At 35.1% G+C, this 15,824-nt stretch overlaps 1 protein-coding gene across 2 annotated transcripts in view; it reads right to left on the reverse strand.

The window, feature by feature from the left end:
* The window catches only part of Tusc3 (tumor suppressor candidate 3), a 232,246-nt gene extending 217,093 nt beyond the window's left edge, over nt 1-15,153 (reverse strand). For both annotated transcript variants that reach the window (XM_076852440.1, XM_076852439.1), the window contains exon 1: nt 14,871-15,153. In XM_076852440.1, the coding sequence (XP_076708555.1) occupies nt 14,871-15,008 (138 nt within the window). In that variant the 5' untranslated portion in view covers nt 15,009-15,153. The remainder of the gene's footprint in view (nt 1-14,870) is intronic.
* Between the last annotated feature and the right edge of the window lie 671 nt (nt 15,154-15,824).

Genomic DNA, 15,824 nt, shown 5'->3' on the forward strand with positions numbered 1-15,824 from the left:
ACCTGATTATTAAAAAGATATATGTATCTTTCAACACAGTAGAGCATACATATAAAGTGTTAATTCTATTCAAGTATTAGCTTTCAATTCTATACTATTCAGGCTTAGTAATGAGAAAAAATACCGTAATTTTTTTAATAATATCAGTATTTTGGCAGCTCAGTGAAGGTAAGACGCATATACAAATATGTCAAATAAGACATCAGATCATTTATTTTTTATTTTAGCTGATTGTTAACTCAAAAGCAATGAGTAGTCCATCTTAAGTATCTGATATTGTCTATAATATTATTAATAAGCTCAATTTGAAAACAGCATTCATTTTATTAGGCTTACATAGGTATAAGTCATAGAAATAAAAAAAAATACACCTGATATTCAAAATAAATACACTTATTTCTACTTGTAAAGCTTCAAATAAATATCTCCTAAAAATATAACTGTTTATCCTGTAATGAGGTGGAGGAGAACATTTCTATAAAGTTTTTAGTGTAAGAAAATACACTTTAAAATCATATTCCACCAAACAATTGCTCTACACACTGAAACAGTGTTCATCTTAATTGTGAGTTTTAATTTTTCATTCCCCTATGGGGAAAAAATGTCTATCATTCTTTCAAACTTTTGGATTAGTTTAATGGGTATACTGAGACCGCAAGATAAGTGAGCTGTTTAATAACTATCATTTACAACTACTTTTGTGAATAACTATTTTCTCAGAACTCTTAGCTTTGAAATCATTCTGAGGATAATTTGGTCTAACCTCATAGGTTCCAGCTTGTTATTCTTCCCCACCTTATAGTTATGTGCCCTTCCCAGTTACCTGGTCAAGGGCCACAAGCTCCAACACCAACATGCACACAAGAGCCTTGCAGAGACCCCTGAACCAGTTCCCACTTTTGTGAAGGTAAAGACATTGGAACAAATCCAAATAAATAGATACATATACTCAACTCTTTGTAGCCTTGTGTCTCTTTGACTGAACCCTGAGTGATGCACATATTTTAATACGTTTATTTTACAGTCATTAATAAATGTCTCATATTAAATACTCCCATGCTATACACTAATACCCATATTTATGCCACCATTTAAAAGTACATAAATATTTAAAGGAGCTAATTTGTTCACTTTTGGTAGAGAGAGTTCTAAAATAATCCCTAATGACCCATATTCTTACATAATTCTCTCCCCTAGAATACAGACAAAAATCTGAGATGCAATGGAATATCATTTCCGAAATTTTGTTGATCTTTATGGTAAATATTTCCAGATTCAAAGTTCAGTCAGTGATCTATCAGTTATTTAAAAGGGAGATTGTCCTGGGTGGGCCTGACCTAATCAGGTGAGCATCCTAAAAGGTAGTATCAGAAGAGTCATCCTAATGGCCCAGAAAAAATGTGAAAAGCCATGTTGTGAAATGCATATAAAGAGAGAGAAAATCTGAGGCTGGCTGCAAAGAACAGAGAGCACAGACAGCAAGAAAACATGAAACTTAGTCCCTAACAAATAAGGAACTGACTTCTGTCAATAACCTGGATGAGACAAAAAAAAAAAAAAAAGACCTGGAGATCTAGAATACAATGGAACCAAACCACATTTAAATTTCAGCCTCCTAACACCCTAAACAGAGAACTTAGCTATGCTATACCCAGACTTATAGAGAAACTATAAGACAAGACCTGGGTGTAACTTTAAGCCATTTGTTGCAATTTATTATGTGTTTGTTTTAAATTAACATACTCACAAACCACCCATGTACTCATGTCCTATTTCTTAATGTTCATAGATTATTCAGCTTAAGAGGGGAATATGAGAGTCATAGAAAGAAAAACTGCAAAGCTGTTTTATTTAGTTATACCACATCTTCTAAGAGACAAGACTATTTTAGAACAGGGCATTTTATGTACAATCCACAAATGATAACATCTCAGAAGAAAACCATGAGATAATAGTAGTCAGTAAATCACTGCTGTACTTAACTTCATACAGTATTTGCATAACGATATCCCATTCATAAAACAATACTGAGAAGTTTTTAATCTCAAAAATCCATGAAGCCAGACTCCTGTATAATTGGTGTCAATGTTGCTGTTTTTCCACTTTTATCTAAGGCCTGAAAGTTTACTTAAAAATGAATTATATTCTCTACTTATTAATGGTTTTGATAACCTACATTCAAAAAATCATACATTACTGGTATATTTTTATCATGAAACTATAAACTATTATGAATTCATATTGTCATACATCTCACAAAAGGGCCCACAACTAAAAGGGTCAATCTATAACAAATTTAGCTAAAACTAATACTTCTATACAAACACTTGCTTAGAGTAAATGATCAAATGTTGTCTATTTCTACAAGATCATATAAACAGAAGTAATATTTCATACAGCTAGAAAATAATATAAATATTAAAAGGTCTATCTGATTCATGAAACTGTCCTATCATTAGGAAACTGGTTTGAGACCTTGGAAGATATGAAAGAATGAAGGTTACTGTTAATATTGCCTAACAACTTTTCTTTTTAAAAAATATTTTTATTAGCTGTTGATGGATATTTATTTATTTATTTATATGTGGTGCTGAGAATTGAACCCAATACCTCACACATGCTAGGCAAGCCCTCTACCACTGAGCCACATCCCCAGACCAACAAGTTCTCTTTTAGGAAATACTTACAGTCACCTAACCAAGGGAAAAATCCTACTGAAAACTGTCAAAATCACAACTAATGTGTATATTTCAAATCTCTTCTCTAGAACTCCAAATTTGAGTAGTCCCTCCAATAACTTAATAATACTTCATTATTTTCTGAGTCAAATTACGTTGTCTCACAATAATATTTAAAACTGTATTAAAAAGGGAAGGATGTCAAGAATCTAAGAAACAATTGAAATAGTTTAGGTAGGTTATAATCCATGCACTAACAGCTCCAAACATCAGTAATTAAAATAATTAAAGATGCACAATCTCCATCATGGGTTGGTAACTTCTGATCATCTTCAAAACAACCAGGTACAAGTATTATTACAACTCCTTCTAAAAAAGAAATTATAATCTAAACTAATAATTTGCAAAGATAAGCAATAGGGCTAGACTTCACATTATCTGCTTTTCTCACTTTAATTCCATCCATAACAATGCCAAACAAAGCCAGCATGGTGGAGGCAAACCTGTAATCTCAGAGACCTGGGAGGTTAAAGTAGGAGTATCACACGTTTAAGGCCAGTCTCAGCAATTTAGCAAGGCCCTAAGCAATTTAATGAGATCCTCTCTCAAAATTAAAGCAGGGAGGGGGCTAGGAATGTGACTCAGTGGTTAAGCACCCTGGGTTCAATCCCCAGTGCCAAAAAAAAAAAAAAAAAAAGAAATAAAAAAAATAAAATAAGAACCCAACAGAGAAAGGGAGAAACACCAAAGCAAGTTATATAAAATATCACAGGTCTGACCTGGAGGCCCAAGTAAACAATAATTAGGTTAGGTGCCATTGCGCACACCTATAATCCCAGTGGCTCAGGAAGCTGAGACAGGAGGATTGTAAATTCAAAGAATGCCTCAGCAAAAGCAAGGCCCTAAGAAACTCAGCGAGACCCTGTGAGTAAATAAAATACAAAGTAGGGATGGGGATGTGGCTCAGTGGCCCCGAGTTCAATCCCTGGTACCCATAAAAACAAAAACGAAAACAAAAAAACACAATGATTAAATCAACAGTAGGACAAAAATCCATACTACACACCCAGAATTCATTCACCAATCTCAGCACCAAAGCTAACATGCATTAAGCACTCACTATGCACCAGATTTTACTACTTACACTATCATCTCATTTATGACACACAACTCTATAGCAGGATCCATCAGACTATCTCCACTTCACAGATAAGGAAATTGAGACTTATATATAATAATTTGACCAAAACAACTTTACTAATCATTTACCAAACGTAAGGCATTATGATTGAATATGCTATGGGGGGAAAAACAATTTCTCCTCAAAGGGCATATCTAATAAATAGATGACAACAGACAACACTGCACATGAGGCTATAACAAAACAGAGATATGCCTAGGCAAGCATCAAAAAGCACTTCATCCAAATCCGAGAAGAAGGGTCACTCACCTAAATTAATACTGGTAGGAAGCATTTAAGAGTGGTAAGAAAGGTAGACCAATGCTCATACAGGAAAAAGCACTAAAGAGCATGCAAAGAATTTTAGATTGTGTCCTACAAGGCCACTGGTATTTAAACTGTACTCCTCAAAGATTGAATTCTCCTGAGAAGTCCCAGCAGATATCTTTGGCTGAGGTGGGACAGAGGCGATTAAAAAAAAAAAAAAAAGTTTGAGGTTCAGAGAAATGTGTCCAGATATCTGCATTTGGCAAATAGATGTGTGAGAGTGTTTTATCTGTGATAGAATTATAACAGTTTGGGCAAGAAAGTCAGAACAGAACCTTACCCCTCCTACATTATTAACCATATAGATTAAATCCTTTAGATGTTAAGAGTGATCTAAAGTTACCTGAGCCTAACTTCATTTATTTAAATAACTTCACAAAGAAACAAATGGTCTAATTTTATAAATTATATTCTTACAGTGGTTAAGTTTAAGAAGTTTTAAAAGTCTTGTCTGCCACAACTTTAGTCACTCTTTGGGTTCAAAAAAACATGTACAAGAATGAAACTAGAAACCTATCTCTAACACGGTACAAAAATCAATTCAAAATGGATAGAGTAAAATGTAAGACCTGAAACTATTAGAAGAAAACAGGGGAAACACTTTCAAACACTGGAATGGGCAAGGATGTTTTCAGAAAGATCCCAAAAGTACAGGAGACAAAAGCATAAAGAGACAAATGAGATAACACAAAACTAAAACGCATTTAAACAGCAAAGGAAATAACCAGCAGAACAAAGAGACAACCTAGAGAATGAGAGAAAATAGTTGCAAACTATACATTTCACAAGGGGTTAATATTCAGAATATATAAAGCACTTCAAATTTCAAAATTATAAAAGTAATCCAAATTAAAAATGAGCAACAGAACTACATAGCCATCTCTCAGAACACATACAACCTGGCAACAAGTATATGAAAAGTTGCTCGGTGTCATTAATCATTAAAAAAAAATTTTAAAAACACAACAAAATATCACCTCATCCTAATAAGAATGATCATTCTCAAAAAGATAACAAGTGATGATGAGTATGTGGCAAAAAGGGAACTCTTGTACACATTTGCGGGAATGTAAATTAATACAGCCATTATGGAAAACTGAATAGATGTTCCTCAAAAACCATGTGATCCATCAATCCTACTACTGAGTTTATATATACAAAGGAAGTTCAATCAATATGTCAAAGAGACTTCTGTACTCTCGTGTTTATTGCACGGGTATTCACAGTAGACAAGAAATGGAAACAACACAAGTGTTTATCAACTGCTAAATGAATAATGAAAATGAGGTACATATACACAATACAATACTATTCAGCCATAAAAAAAGAATGAAATCCTGTCATTTTTGCCAATGAGGATGGAACTATTAAGTCAGGCACAGAAAGATAAGTACTACATGATCTCATTCATATGCAGAATATAATTTTAAAACATTGATTCTGGTGGCTAGCGGCTGGGGAAAGGAGGCAGGAGGGAACATGGGGAATGGTTGATCAATGGGTATACTAAGTTATATTAGCTAGGAGTAACGGTGTGCTACTGCACAGTAAGGTGACTATAAATGACAACAATGTATTGTGTATTTTAAAAAGCTAGAAGAATGTTGAATGCTTTTACTATAAATAAAAAATGTTCAAGGAAATATTTAATCTGATTCAAACATTACACAATGTATACATATTTTGAATCATCACAAGGCATCCTATGTGATATCCAACTCATATACAGATCCATTTGAAACAAATTAAATTGGAATTAAAAAAAAAAACACATTTAAACAAGTTCCCTGGAACAGGAATTCCATAAATGATAAACTATGTAAAGATAAAAAAAAGGAATAATGACAGTAATAATATGAAAATGTTAAAGGAGGAAATACCATGACAGCATAAATTCTCTTAAAACAGATCATAGAAATATAGAAACAAAAACTCTGGTGTCAGCAAATCTTATTTCTAGTCCCAGCTTCCCTTATTTAGCCCAAAATCTAACATTTCCCATTCACTACATTGTATAATGTAGTATTAAGAAAAATTCTATAGTTACTATTTTGATGTGCACTGTGCTCCAGGATGAAAGCATGCAACTCCTGTGGCTGTCAGCTGGAAGCAAAGTTGAATTAGAATGCCATTATGACAGTGCTACCTTCCCATAAAGACTCCAAAAAAAAAAAAAATGTATTGGAAACAATGACAAGACAGAGCACAATCACTCCTGTTTCATCAGGATGAAAAGTCCCTTTATTCCCCTTGAAAACCCCAGCTCTTAAGAAAACATGGCCCAATCAGCATACTTTCTTAAGAAATCCGTTTTAGTTTTGCCTAATACTAACTCAAATGTTAATCAAAAGAATGTTACTAAAATATGATTTCTTTTTTCAAAATAAAGGTATTTCCCTATATTTTATTTGGTGTGCCTTTAAAATGAAACCACCTGCTCATCTATTATACACACAAAATATTTTTAAAAGCATTCACATATAAAATGCATCATATACAGAAAATATATCTGAGGCATATATTACTCTTTCACTCTTTTCTTAGACTAGCAGCTTTTAAGACATATTAAGCTTGCAGTATTTTCATTAAAAGCTTTTGGTTCATACAATATTTAAATAGAATTTCAAACATACAATGAAACAAAATTCTATCAATAGAAGAAACACATGGAAAAATTGACTTCTGCACAAAGTGAGATTCAAGGATCAGAAACTGAGATTCAAGGATCAGAAAGGGTTATGCACACTTGAATAATCATCTACTAATATTTAAATAATCCTCTACTAATTCATAAATAGGATTATGAAGCTAGTTATTAAAACACAGAGTAGAAGGAGAACTTTAGAGTAAAACGGTAAGTGTACAAATTGTAAAAACAGGGTCAAAACCCTCTATTTGTCTGGGTACAGTAGTACACACCTGTAATCCCAGCAGCTTGGGAGGCTGAGGCAGGAGGATCACAAGTACAAAGCCAGCCTCAATAATTTAGCAAGGCCCTAAGCAGCTGAGTGAGACCCTGTCTTAAAATAAAAAGGGTAAGGTAAAGCACCTAGGCTTAATCACTGATACAAAAAAAAAAAAAACTTTAATTTAGTAATTTCTTCATTAGCAGAATGCTTTATGATACAACTATAAATCCAATTTGAAATTTCCTAAACAATAAGGAAGGTTATTGTTATAGTTTAAATGCGGTGTCCCCAAAAAGCTCACATGTGAGACAATACAAGAAGGTTTAGAGGAGAAATAATTGGGTTGTTAGAGTCTTAACCCAATCAGTGAATTAATCCCCTGATAACTGAGTGGTAACTGAAGTGGTCGGGCGTGGCTGGAGGAGGTGGGAATTGGGGGTGTGGCTTTGGGGTATACAGTTGTATCTGACAAGTGGAGACCTCTCTCTGTGCTTCCTGATCATCATATGAGCTGATTCTCTCAGCCACTCTTCCACCTTGATATTCTGCCTTACCTAGAGCCCCAAGGAATAGAACCAGCCTTCTATGGACTAAGATCTTGAAACTGTGAGCCCTCTAATAAACTTTTCCTCCCCTCTGGTTGGGTCCTTTCAGTCACAGCAGCGAGAAAAGCTGACTAAAACACTTATTAACTTCAGAACACAAGAGTCCAGAGTTAGAACAATAACAAGGTTAGCTAAGTTACATAATGAAGACCTCACATTCTTATTATTTTCCTCCAAAGGTTTTGCTTCAAGCTTGTACCATCATAATTACAAGTTGAGATCAGCAACTCAAGCATCCCACTGTCATACACATACTCAAAGACAGAAAGAGAAAATTTACCTTCTTGCATCCTTTAAGAACAAAGAAACTTGCCCAAAATTGTATCATCTATCACTTTTAAAACAACAATTTGAAAGATGCTGGAAAAATCATTATGATCTTTGACTACTAAAAATTACTACTTGGAGCTTGCAATAGTCCCAGCTAAACCAAACCAAAAGTCAGGCAAACAAGACTATCTGCCACAACCATCATGTAAAAATTATATATAAAACTGTCTTAGTCAATTTAGGCTGCTACAACAAATTACCTTAGACTGGGGAGCTTAAAAAACAGATTTATTTCCCACCTTTCTAGAGTCTGAAAGTTCAACATCAGGGTGCCAGCATGGTCAGGTTCTAATAAGGGCTCTCTTCAGAATGTTGACTTGTCACTGTATCTTCACAGAGCAGAAAAACAAGAACTCTCAGGTGCCTTTTATAAGAATTCTACCTGCAGGACCTAATCACTTCCAAAAGGCTCTCCAATACCATACAATATCTCTAATACCATCACGTTAGGATTAGGAATTCAGGTTATAAATTTTGGAAGGGCACAAACATGCAATGCATTTCAATAATCTAATTAAGTGAAAGGCCTAGCATCCTGTCTACTGTATTGCTACTTTCTTTATCTTTTCCTGATACAATTTAACACTTATTTTCAACTCCCAATTTACCAAATTCAGGAATTTATACTAAGGTATTACACTCTATTTAAAATTTAAACAGATTACACAATTTATAAATAATTACAAAAATAAGTTTTACCACTCATGTGAACTAACTTGCCAATAGCTGTCTGTGTCTGCAAGCAGAGCCAAAAATATCAAAATATTTCCAAAACTTAAGTCACATAATGTTAACATCTAAATAAACCATCTCTAAAAGATATAAAATAAGCAACAAACATTTGCATTAAATACAATCAATACCACATTTATTTAAACTTATACTGAACTGCCCCTTTCCATCACAGTTACTTGATTTCTCAAGGTAACATGAAGGAAAAAGAAAATTTCTGACATCTTCAAGTATAAAACTCAATAGGTATTTTTGATGATCAACAAAAACTTTAATAAATATGTCAGTAAGGACTTACTTTTATTCAAAACTGTCTTCAGCTCATGAGATTCTTCAGGATGCTATTCTGTACTAAAATATTTATTAAGTTACAGATTCCAAAACACTCAATAAGCTAGCTCATGATCTTTTTTTTCCAGAGTTAAAGAGAAATACAGATAGGCAGAGAGAAACTAATTACTATGAAAAAAGTATTATCTATTCTTCTAAATAACAATGTTGAAGCTTTAATATTCAACCTAAATACTTAAATGTTTTACATATTTATGTATAATAACAGGAACCCTATTTTAAAAATTCTCTCCTTAAATCCATGTATAATTCCACAAGAAATCATGTAAACACAGACTCTACATACTATCTGCAAAATACAATTCAAGAACTACAAAGAGGGCTGGGGTTGTGGCTCAGTGGTAGAGTGCTCACCTAGGACATGTGAGGCACTGAGTTTAAGCCTCAGCACCACATTAAATAAATAAATAAATAAATAAATAAAGGTATTGTATCCATCTACAACTAAATAAATGTTAAAAAAAACTGCAAAGATGTATTATACTGGCAGGTGGCTAGATTTAAAAAAATGAAGCTCTTGAACATTTTTTTTGAGAATTTTAATATTTATTTTTTAGTTATCGGCAGACACAACATCTTTGTTTGTATGTGGTGCTGAGGATCGAACCCGGGCCGCACGCATGCCAGGCTAGCGTGCTACTGCTTGAGCCCACCCCCAGCCCGAAGCTCTTGAACATTAAAAGTTTGCTTCCCTGTATATTCTGGATATTAGGGCTCTATCTGAAGTGTGAGGAGTAAAAATTTGTTCCCAGGATGTAAAAAAAAAAAAAAAAGTTTGCTTCCCATAAAACAACACTGTTAATAGCAATGAGAAATCAGATGGACCAGATGGAGAGAGGAAAGGATGATATGCTCAATAAATATGCTCAATTTGAGGAATTGCAGAAATCTTGTCCTAACAACAGAAATAAAAACTACATAGAGATCAGCAGAAGTATTATCCATTTGTTACACACTTACACACACACACACACACACACACACACACACACTCACACTACTGTTATGCAACAAATAGTCATTTTTTTCATCTACCCATTTTCTACCAGGGAATACATTACTCCTACACTTAACCAAAGGTAAATTTTCTATTTTGTAGAATTACCATGATGCTCCAAGAGGAATTCTTATACAGATAAGCTAATCACAATAGTCTAATACAGTGAAGAAACCAACATCAGTCACGGGCATAATAGACTGCACTGGCATTCAAATTATTAAATATTTAGGGCAAAAGAGAAAGAATGAAAAAGTAAATGTAACAAAAGGTTAAGTGTTACTATTGTCTGCTTTGTGTTACATATTTCCATTCCATCCTTCTCTATGACATACACATACAATTAAGCACATATATGGGACTATACATGCCAGTGGTATATTTACCTGTAAGAAAATATCCTAAAAATGTTCCCTTTTGATGAAATTTCTCCAAGAGATAATTCTTCATGGGTTTCTACACAACTTTTGAATGGAGCTACAGACTTAACTTGGTTTTGGATTATCTTTTTAAGGATGTTGTGTAGTATAAAGCCATCATGTGAAAATTATATATAACTGTCTTAGTAAGACAGAGTTCTCTATTAAAAAAAAAAAAAAAAAGCGGGCTCCGTAGTGCACATCTGTAATCCTAGTGGCTAAGGAGGCAGAGGCAAGAGGATCACAAGTTCAAAGCCAGCCTCTGCAATTTAGCAAGGCACTAAGCAACTTAGAAAGACCTTCTCTCAAAAGAAAAAAATAAAAAGGGGTGGGGATGTGATGTAAGGGTAAAGCGCCCCCGGGTTCAATCACTGGTATCAAAAAAAATTTAAAAAGCTTGTGCATTTTAAAATATGTGGGTTCCCTACAGTCAAGGTTGCTCTCCTGTAATTCAACTACTACATACCTGAGGATCACCTGGCCCTCTTACACAGCCCTGAACCAATTAAAGCTCAAGGAACTAAGCATATGTTGATACTCTGGCAACTCTAGTGCTGTAATATATTCATGTACCTAAAAGTCATGGAATTCTGTGACACATTCCTCATGGAATGCCGTGATACAGGAATACCATACCTTCTGCCATCATCCAAGAAACTGGAGCTCTTGGACAGGCACATTGGCTATTCGGAGTAAGACCTGTCATTTTCAATCATTCTTCAAAGATTATCACACACATAATCTAACCTAAATGAAACAACTGCCTGACATCAGCATCATCTATTTTTTATATGTATGCAGATCAATGTAAAATTGTTATGCATTTCTAAAAGTTGTACTGTTTGCATACTTCTTCCACTTAAGTTCTTTGCTTAAAGGGAACTTCTATTGCTTACCTCCATCTTCTCCCTTGTTATCATTTTCTAAGTAAAATTTCTAATTCACAGTTGGGACACTAGAAATTAGATATCATTCATCCAGTGTAAAACATGTTTAAAAATATTAATGGCATACAAAATTATGTCAAAGGCAGCTGAACAATTTTAAGCAAATATTTTACTAATCTCCCAGAAAGCATTTATGAGCAAATCAATTTTTCATATTGCATATTCATTATATCTACATATCCTAGCCTATTAACTAATTACATTCCTTGCAAATATAATAAATTATTATAACGGCTGTTTTTGATGACTAACAAAGTCAATACTTCTACTGTAATTCATTATACAATTTGAGCTCTGTTTACATAATCAGAAGAGGTCATTATAAATTACAACAATTCCAAATGAAGCTGATTAACTGATATAATAATCTAAGAAATAGAAAAACTATCAAAAGAAAAGCAAAATGCATTAATATACAAATGAAAACTACCAAGAGGCCAAAGTCTTCCACACTCACATCACTGAATTCGAGAATTAAAAATTACTTTTTAATGACTGTATTTAATATAATTAAGAGATGTGGCTGTAAGAATTTTCACTTTTCTTTGTCTATCCACCTAACTATTCCTACATATATTCTTAAACAGAAGACATAACAAAACTAATTATTTTTAAGGAATGAAAATGTCATCATGAAGAAACGTGTGTATAAACATATACATAATACATACACGTGTACATGCACATACATATACACAAATGCATGGAGTATCACTAATTCTGATGCAAAATCTCTATGTGCAAAATTCTCAACATAAAAGTCTAGAATTCTCAGTGTTTCATCATAAGTAATAGATAATCTATTTTAGAAGCCATATAATTTATTATCATCATAAAGCTTAAAAATAATTTTTAAAAATCTTACATTTTAGAATTTCACCATACTAACATGTTTATTTAAATAAGAAACACATAATATCTACTTACCACTTATTGATCATCAGTTATGTTCTAGTCATCACACTAAATACTACATAAACTTATTTAATCCCAACAATGATCCTAAGATATAGGTATTATGTCTGTATTTTTTTTAAAAAAAGGAACCAGAATTCAGCAACATTAAATGGTTTGCCTGGTGTCATACAATCAAGGACTGAGTTATAACTGTATGATTTGTCTGACTCAAGAAAACATGTTGTAAATATTACCACCACAATTATTACTTCCTTAAAAGCAAATAATATACATTCTTGACTCCAGACTTAATTTTAGAGTACAATTTGGATTCCCAAGAAAGAAAAGCTCTTCATGCCATGTCAACTATTCTGATATATAATGGTAGTCATATTCATTGCAGTAAACTACATTTCAGCTGCTATACTTTCTGGTTCAATGGCAAATCTTACACTGGGCATCAGGTTCTAATGTTAGCAAAGAAAGAAACCACATACAGGGAAAAAAACAAAACAAAACAGAGGTACCCCTGAAAAAGCATCATACTGGTGAACAATCATTTCTCATTATTTCCAATGTATACTGTTTTTATTCCAATAATGGAAGATATCACAGTTTGCTAACAGAGTACCATATACAGAACTGGCCTATAATACTTCAGAGACCTAAGTATCAAAACTTCAAATATTTTTTAATATGCCTTTTTTCCATAAAGAAAAATACATGGTTACTGTAACACCACCATACATTAGTATTAGCTTCTCCTTTTTATGAGAAAAAGAATAATTTTGGAAGATGCTCATTTTCAATCTTCAGCATTGTTCTCCCCAGTTTTTCATTTTAAAAATACCTTCTATAAAATATATCTTAATGGAAATATACTACTGACTTTTAGATTTAATTAATTATACTGGTATCATCTTTACATATTCAAGTAATATTACAAATGGAGACACTAAGAAGCCATGCACCTGTACCCTTTTTTGCATTTTTTCCCTCTGCAGTTTAAAGAGTAGTCCTAAGTGACATTCCCAGGAGGTAAAACATCAGAATTTCCATGGAATTCCTCATCATATTTTATTGCTGTCTGCTCTGGTAACTCACAAAAAAAGAAAAAGAAAAAAAAAGTCTACTACTCAATCTTCTACTTTTCTCATCAACAACTATAAAACCTAAAACTCTCGAAATATAGCATATAAATACCAAGTATTAAAAATATATCTTCAATTTATATTTCTAAATACAATTAACAAAACTAGTGATTCTCTAAACGTTGTTGTCAAAACTCCACAAGGAATTTTGTATGGCCTAATTTCATGCTAAAATTAAAAACAAAAAACTAACAATCATTAATATTGCCAGGTACGGTGGTGCACGCTTGTATTCCCAGTGGCTCAGGAGGCTGAAGCAGGAGGATCTCAAGTTCAAAGCCAGCCTCAGCAAAAGCAGCCCTAAGCAACTCAGTGTGAGCCCTAAGCAACTTAGTGTGAGCCTCTGTCCCTAAATAAAATACAAAATAGGGCTAAGGATGTGGCTCAGTGGTTAAGTGCCACTGCGTTTAATCCCCAGGACCCAAAAGGGAAAAAAAAAAAAAAAGTTAATATTGACCACAGTTTTTTCTGCGATGATTAATGAGAAAAGACAAAACGATTACTTCGAAAGTTATTTTCACACTCTATCCAGCTATTAAGAAATTTCTGGCAATACCTTGATTCAAATTATGAGACATGTGTAGTTGTGTAATTCCACCAAAGAAAAACCATCTTGGATTATATACACAGTATGTTAACCAAAATGGTCCACAATTAGAAACACTGAATTTTTCTTCTGAAGCTTCTAGATCAATCATCCATAGTAATGTTGCATAACCGAATTCACAAATACCTCTGCAATTACTTTAAACACAGTCGTTTCAAATCTCACTCTGCCCAAAGTTAAAGACTAAGATTGAAATCAGGTGATCTGAACTTCACCCAAAAATGTGCATAACGTAAATAACGTGAGGTTATTTCACAATTATACATTGAGTTTAAAATAAAAATAAACGTACGCTTTTAGAAGGTATAATTCAGAATTCACAAAAACTTAAACACTCTCAATATTCTGTTTAATCTAGAAAGGGAGAAAAATAAAGAATCAAATAGTTCCTGGGGCTTTATAAATACTTCTCAAGGGTATTTTCACATCCACCACACCCCTTTCAGCAACACCAGCGCCCAAAGCTCGGCCTGCACACAGAGGGACTCTCAGTGGTCCTAAGTGACATTCCCAGGAGCAGCCCAGTGCAGCCAAGCGGACGCGTCCTTTCTCCTTCAGGACAGTACTGGACTAAAAGGTTGCAGACCGCAAAGCACCCGCCCCTAGGCCTCCACCCACGCGGCTGCCACCGCCCACGCCCCGCGGCCCTGCTGCCTAGCAACTATGCGAGGCTTCCTGGCAACGTGTCCCGCCCCAGCCCGCCCAGGCCCACTCGAGAAAGCCAACGGGATTCATTCTACCTCTTTTTTCTTCTGTCCTCCCCCGAGCTGGATGCAGAGAAGCAGCAGCAGGAGGAGAAAGGGAAAGCTCCCGGTGGGCAGGTACCGCAGCCGCCGCCCCGCCTGTCTCCGGCGTGAAGGAGAGGCCCGGGCACCCATCGCCGCAGGGCAGTGTCTCCTCCACGCGCGGTAACCGTGAGCGCCCAGCTCCTACTGCGCCCCACACCTGCCAGGCCAGCCGCCGGGAGCCTCCTGGCTGGGGCCTCGGGGTGGCAACGGCTCAGTGAAGGAGCTGGGTGGAGGCCGAGGACACGGAGGAGGAGACTGACAGCGCATCCGGTTCACCGGGAGAGAGACCTGGAAAGGCGCTGGATGGGGCAGGAAGTGGGCGTGGCGAGGAAGAGAGGGCTCGGTGCGCGCGCGGCGCGGAGTTCTCACCACAAGAGTACCCTGAGCCCCACATTGGGAAGAGAGGCTGTTGTCTCCCTTGCTCAATCAGAAACTGTCTTTTTGAAACTAGGTCCCAGGAATAAGCAAGGGACTTCTCAGTCCAACACTTTACCTGGTTGCCTTCTTGGGTGATGGAGAGCTTTGAAGAATTAAGGATGTGGCCCCTCTAAGCCACTGGCATTCATATTCTTATTGGGATAAGTTTAGGGACACATGTGTGTCTCCGTCTAAACCCTCAAGCGCTGTAACATACTCTGGAGTTTTCTGGATGCATAAGAAGTGGCCCCACCACTTGACACCTGTTTTCCAACCCCAACTGAAGATCCTGAGAAGCCAACATAGACTTGGCTTCATTCTTTCAGTGTTTATTGATTGCCAATGGACAGACCAGTGCTCTAGCTGATTTGAATGCAAGAATGAATAGAATTTAACTCAATTTCTGTCCCTCTAAAATTTTAAGAATAGTAGCAGACATTTTATTGAACTTTTGATAAGGGCCAGGTGTTGTCATGCGTACTCATTTTA

The sequence above is a fragment of the Callospermophilus lateralis genome, chromosome 4 (genome assembly GCF_048772815.1).
Source record: "Callospermophilus lateralis isolate mCalLat2 chromosome 4, mCalLat2.hap1, whole genome shotgun sequence".
Classification (NCBI taxonomy): domain Eukaryota; kingdom Metazoa; phylum Chordata; class Mammalia; order Rodentia; family Sciuridae; genus Callospermophilus; species Callospermophilus lateralis.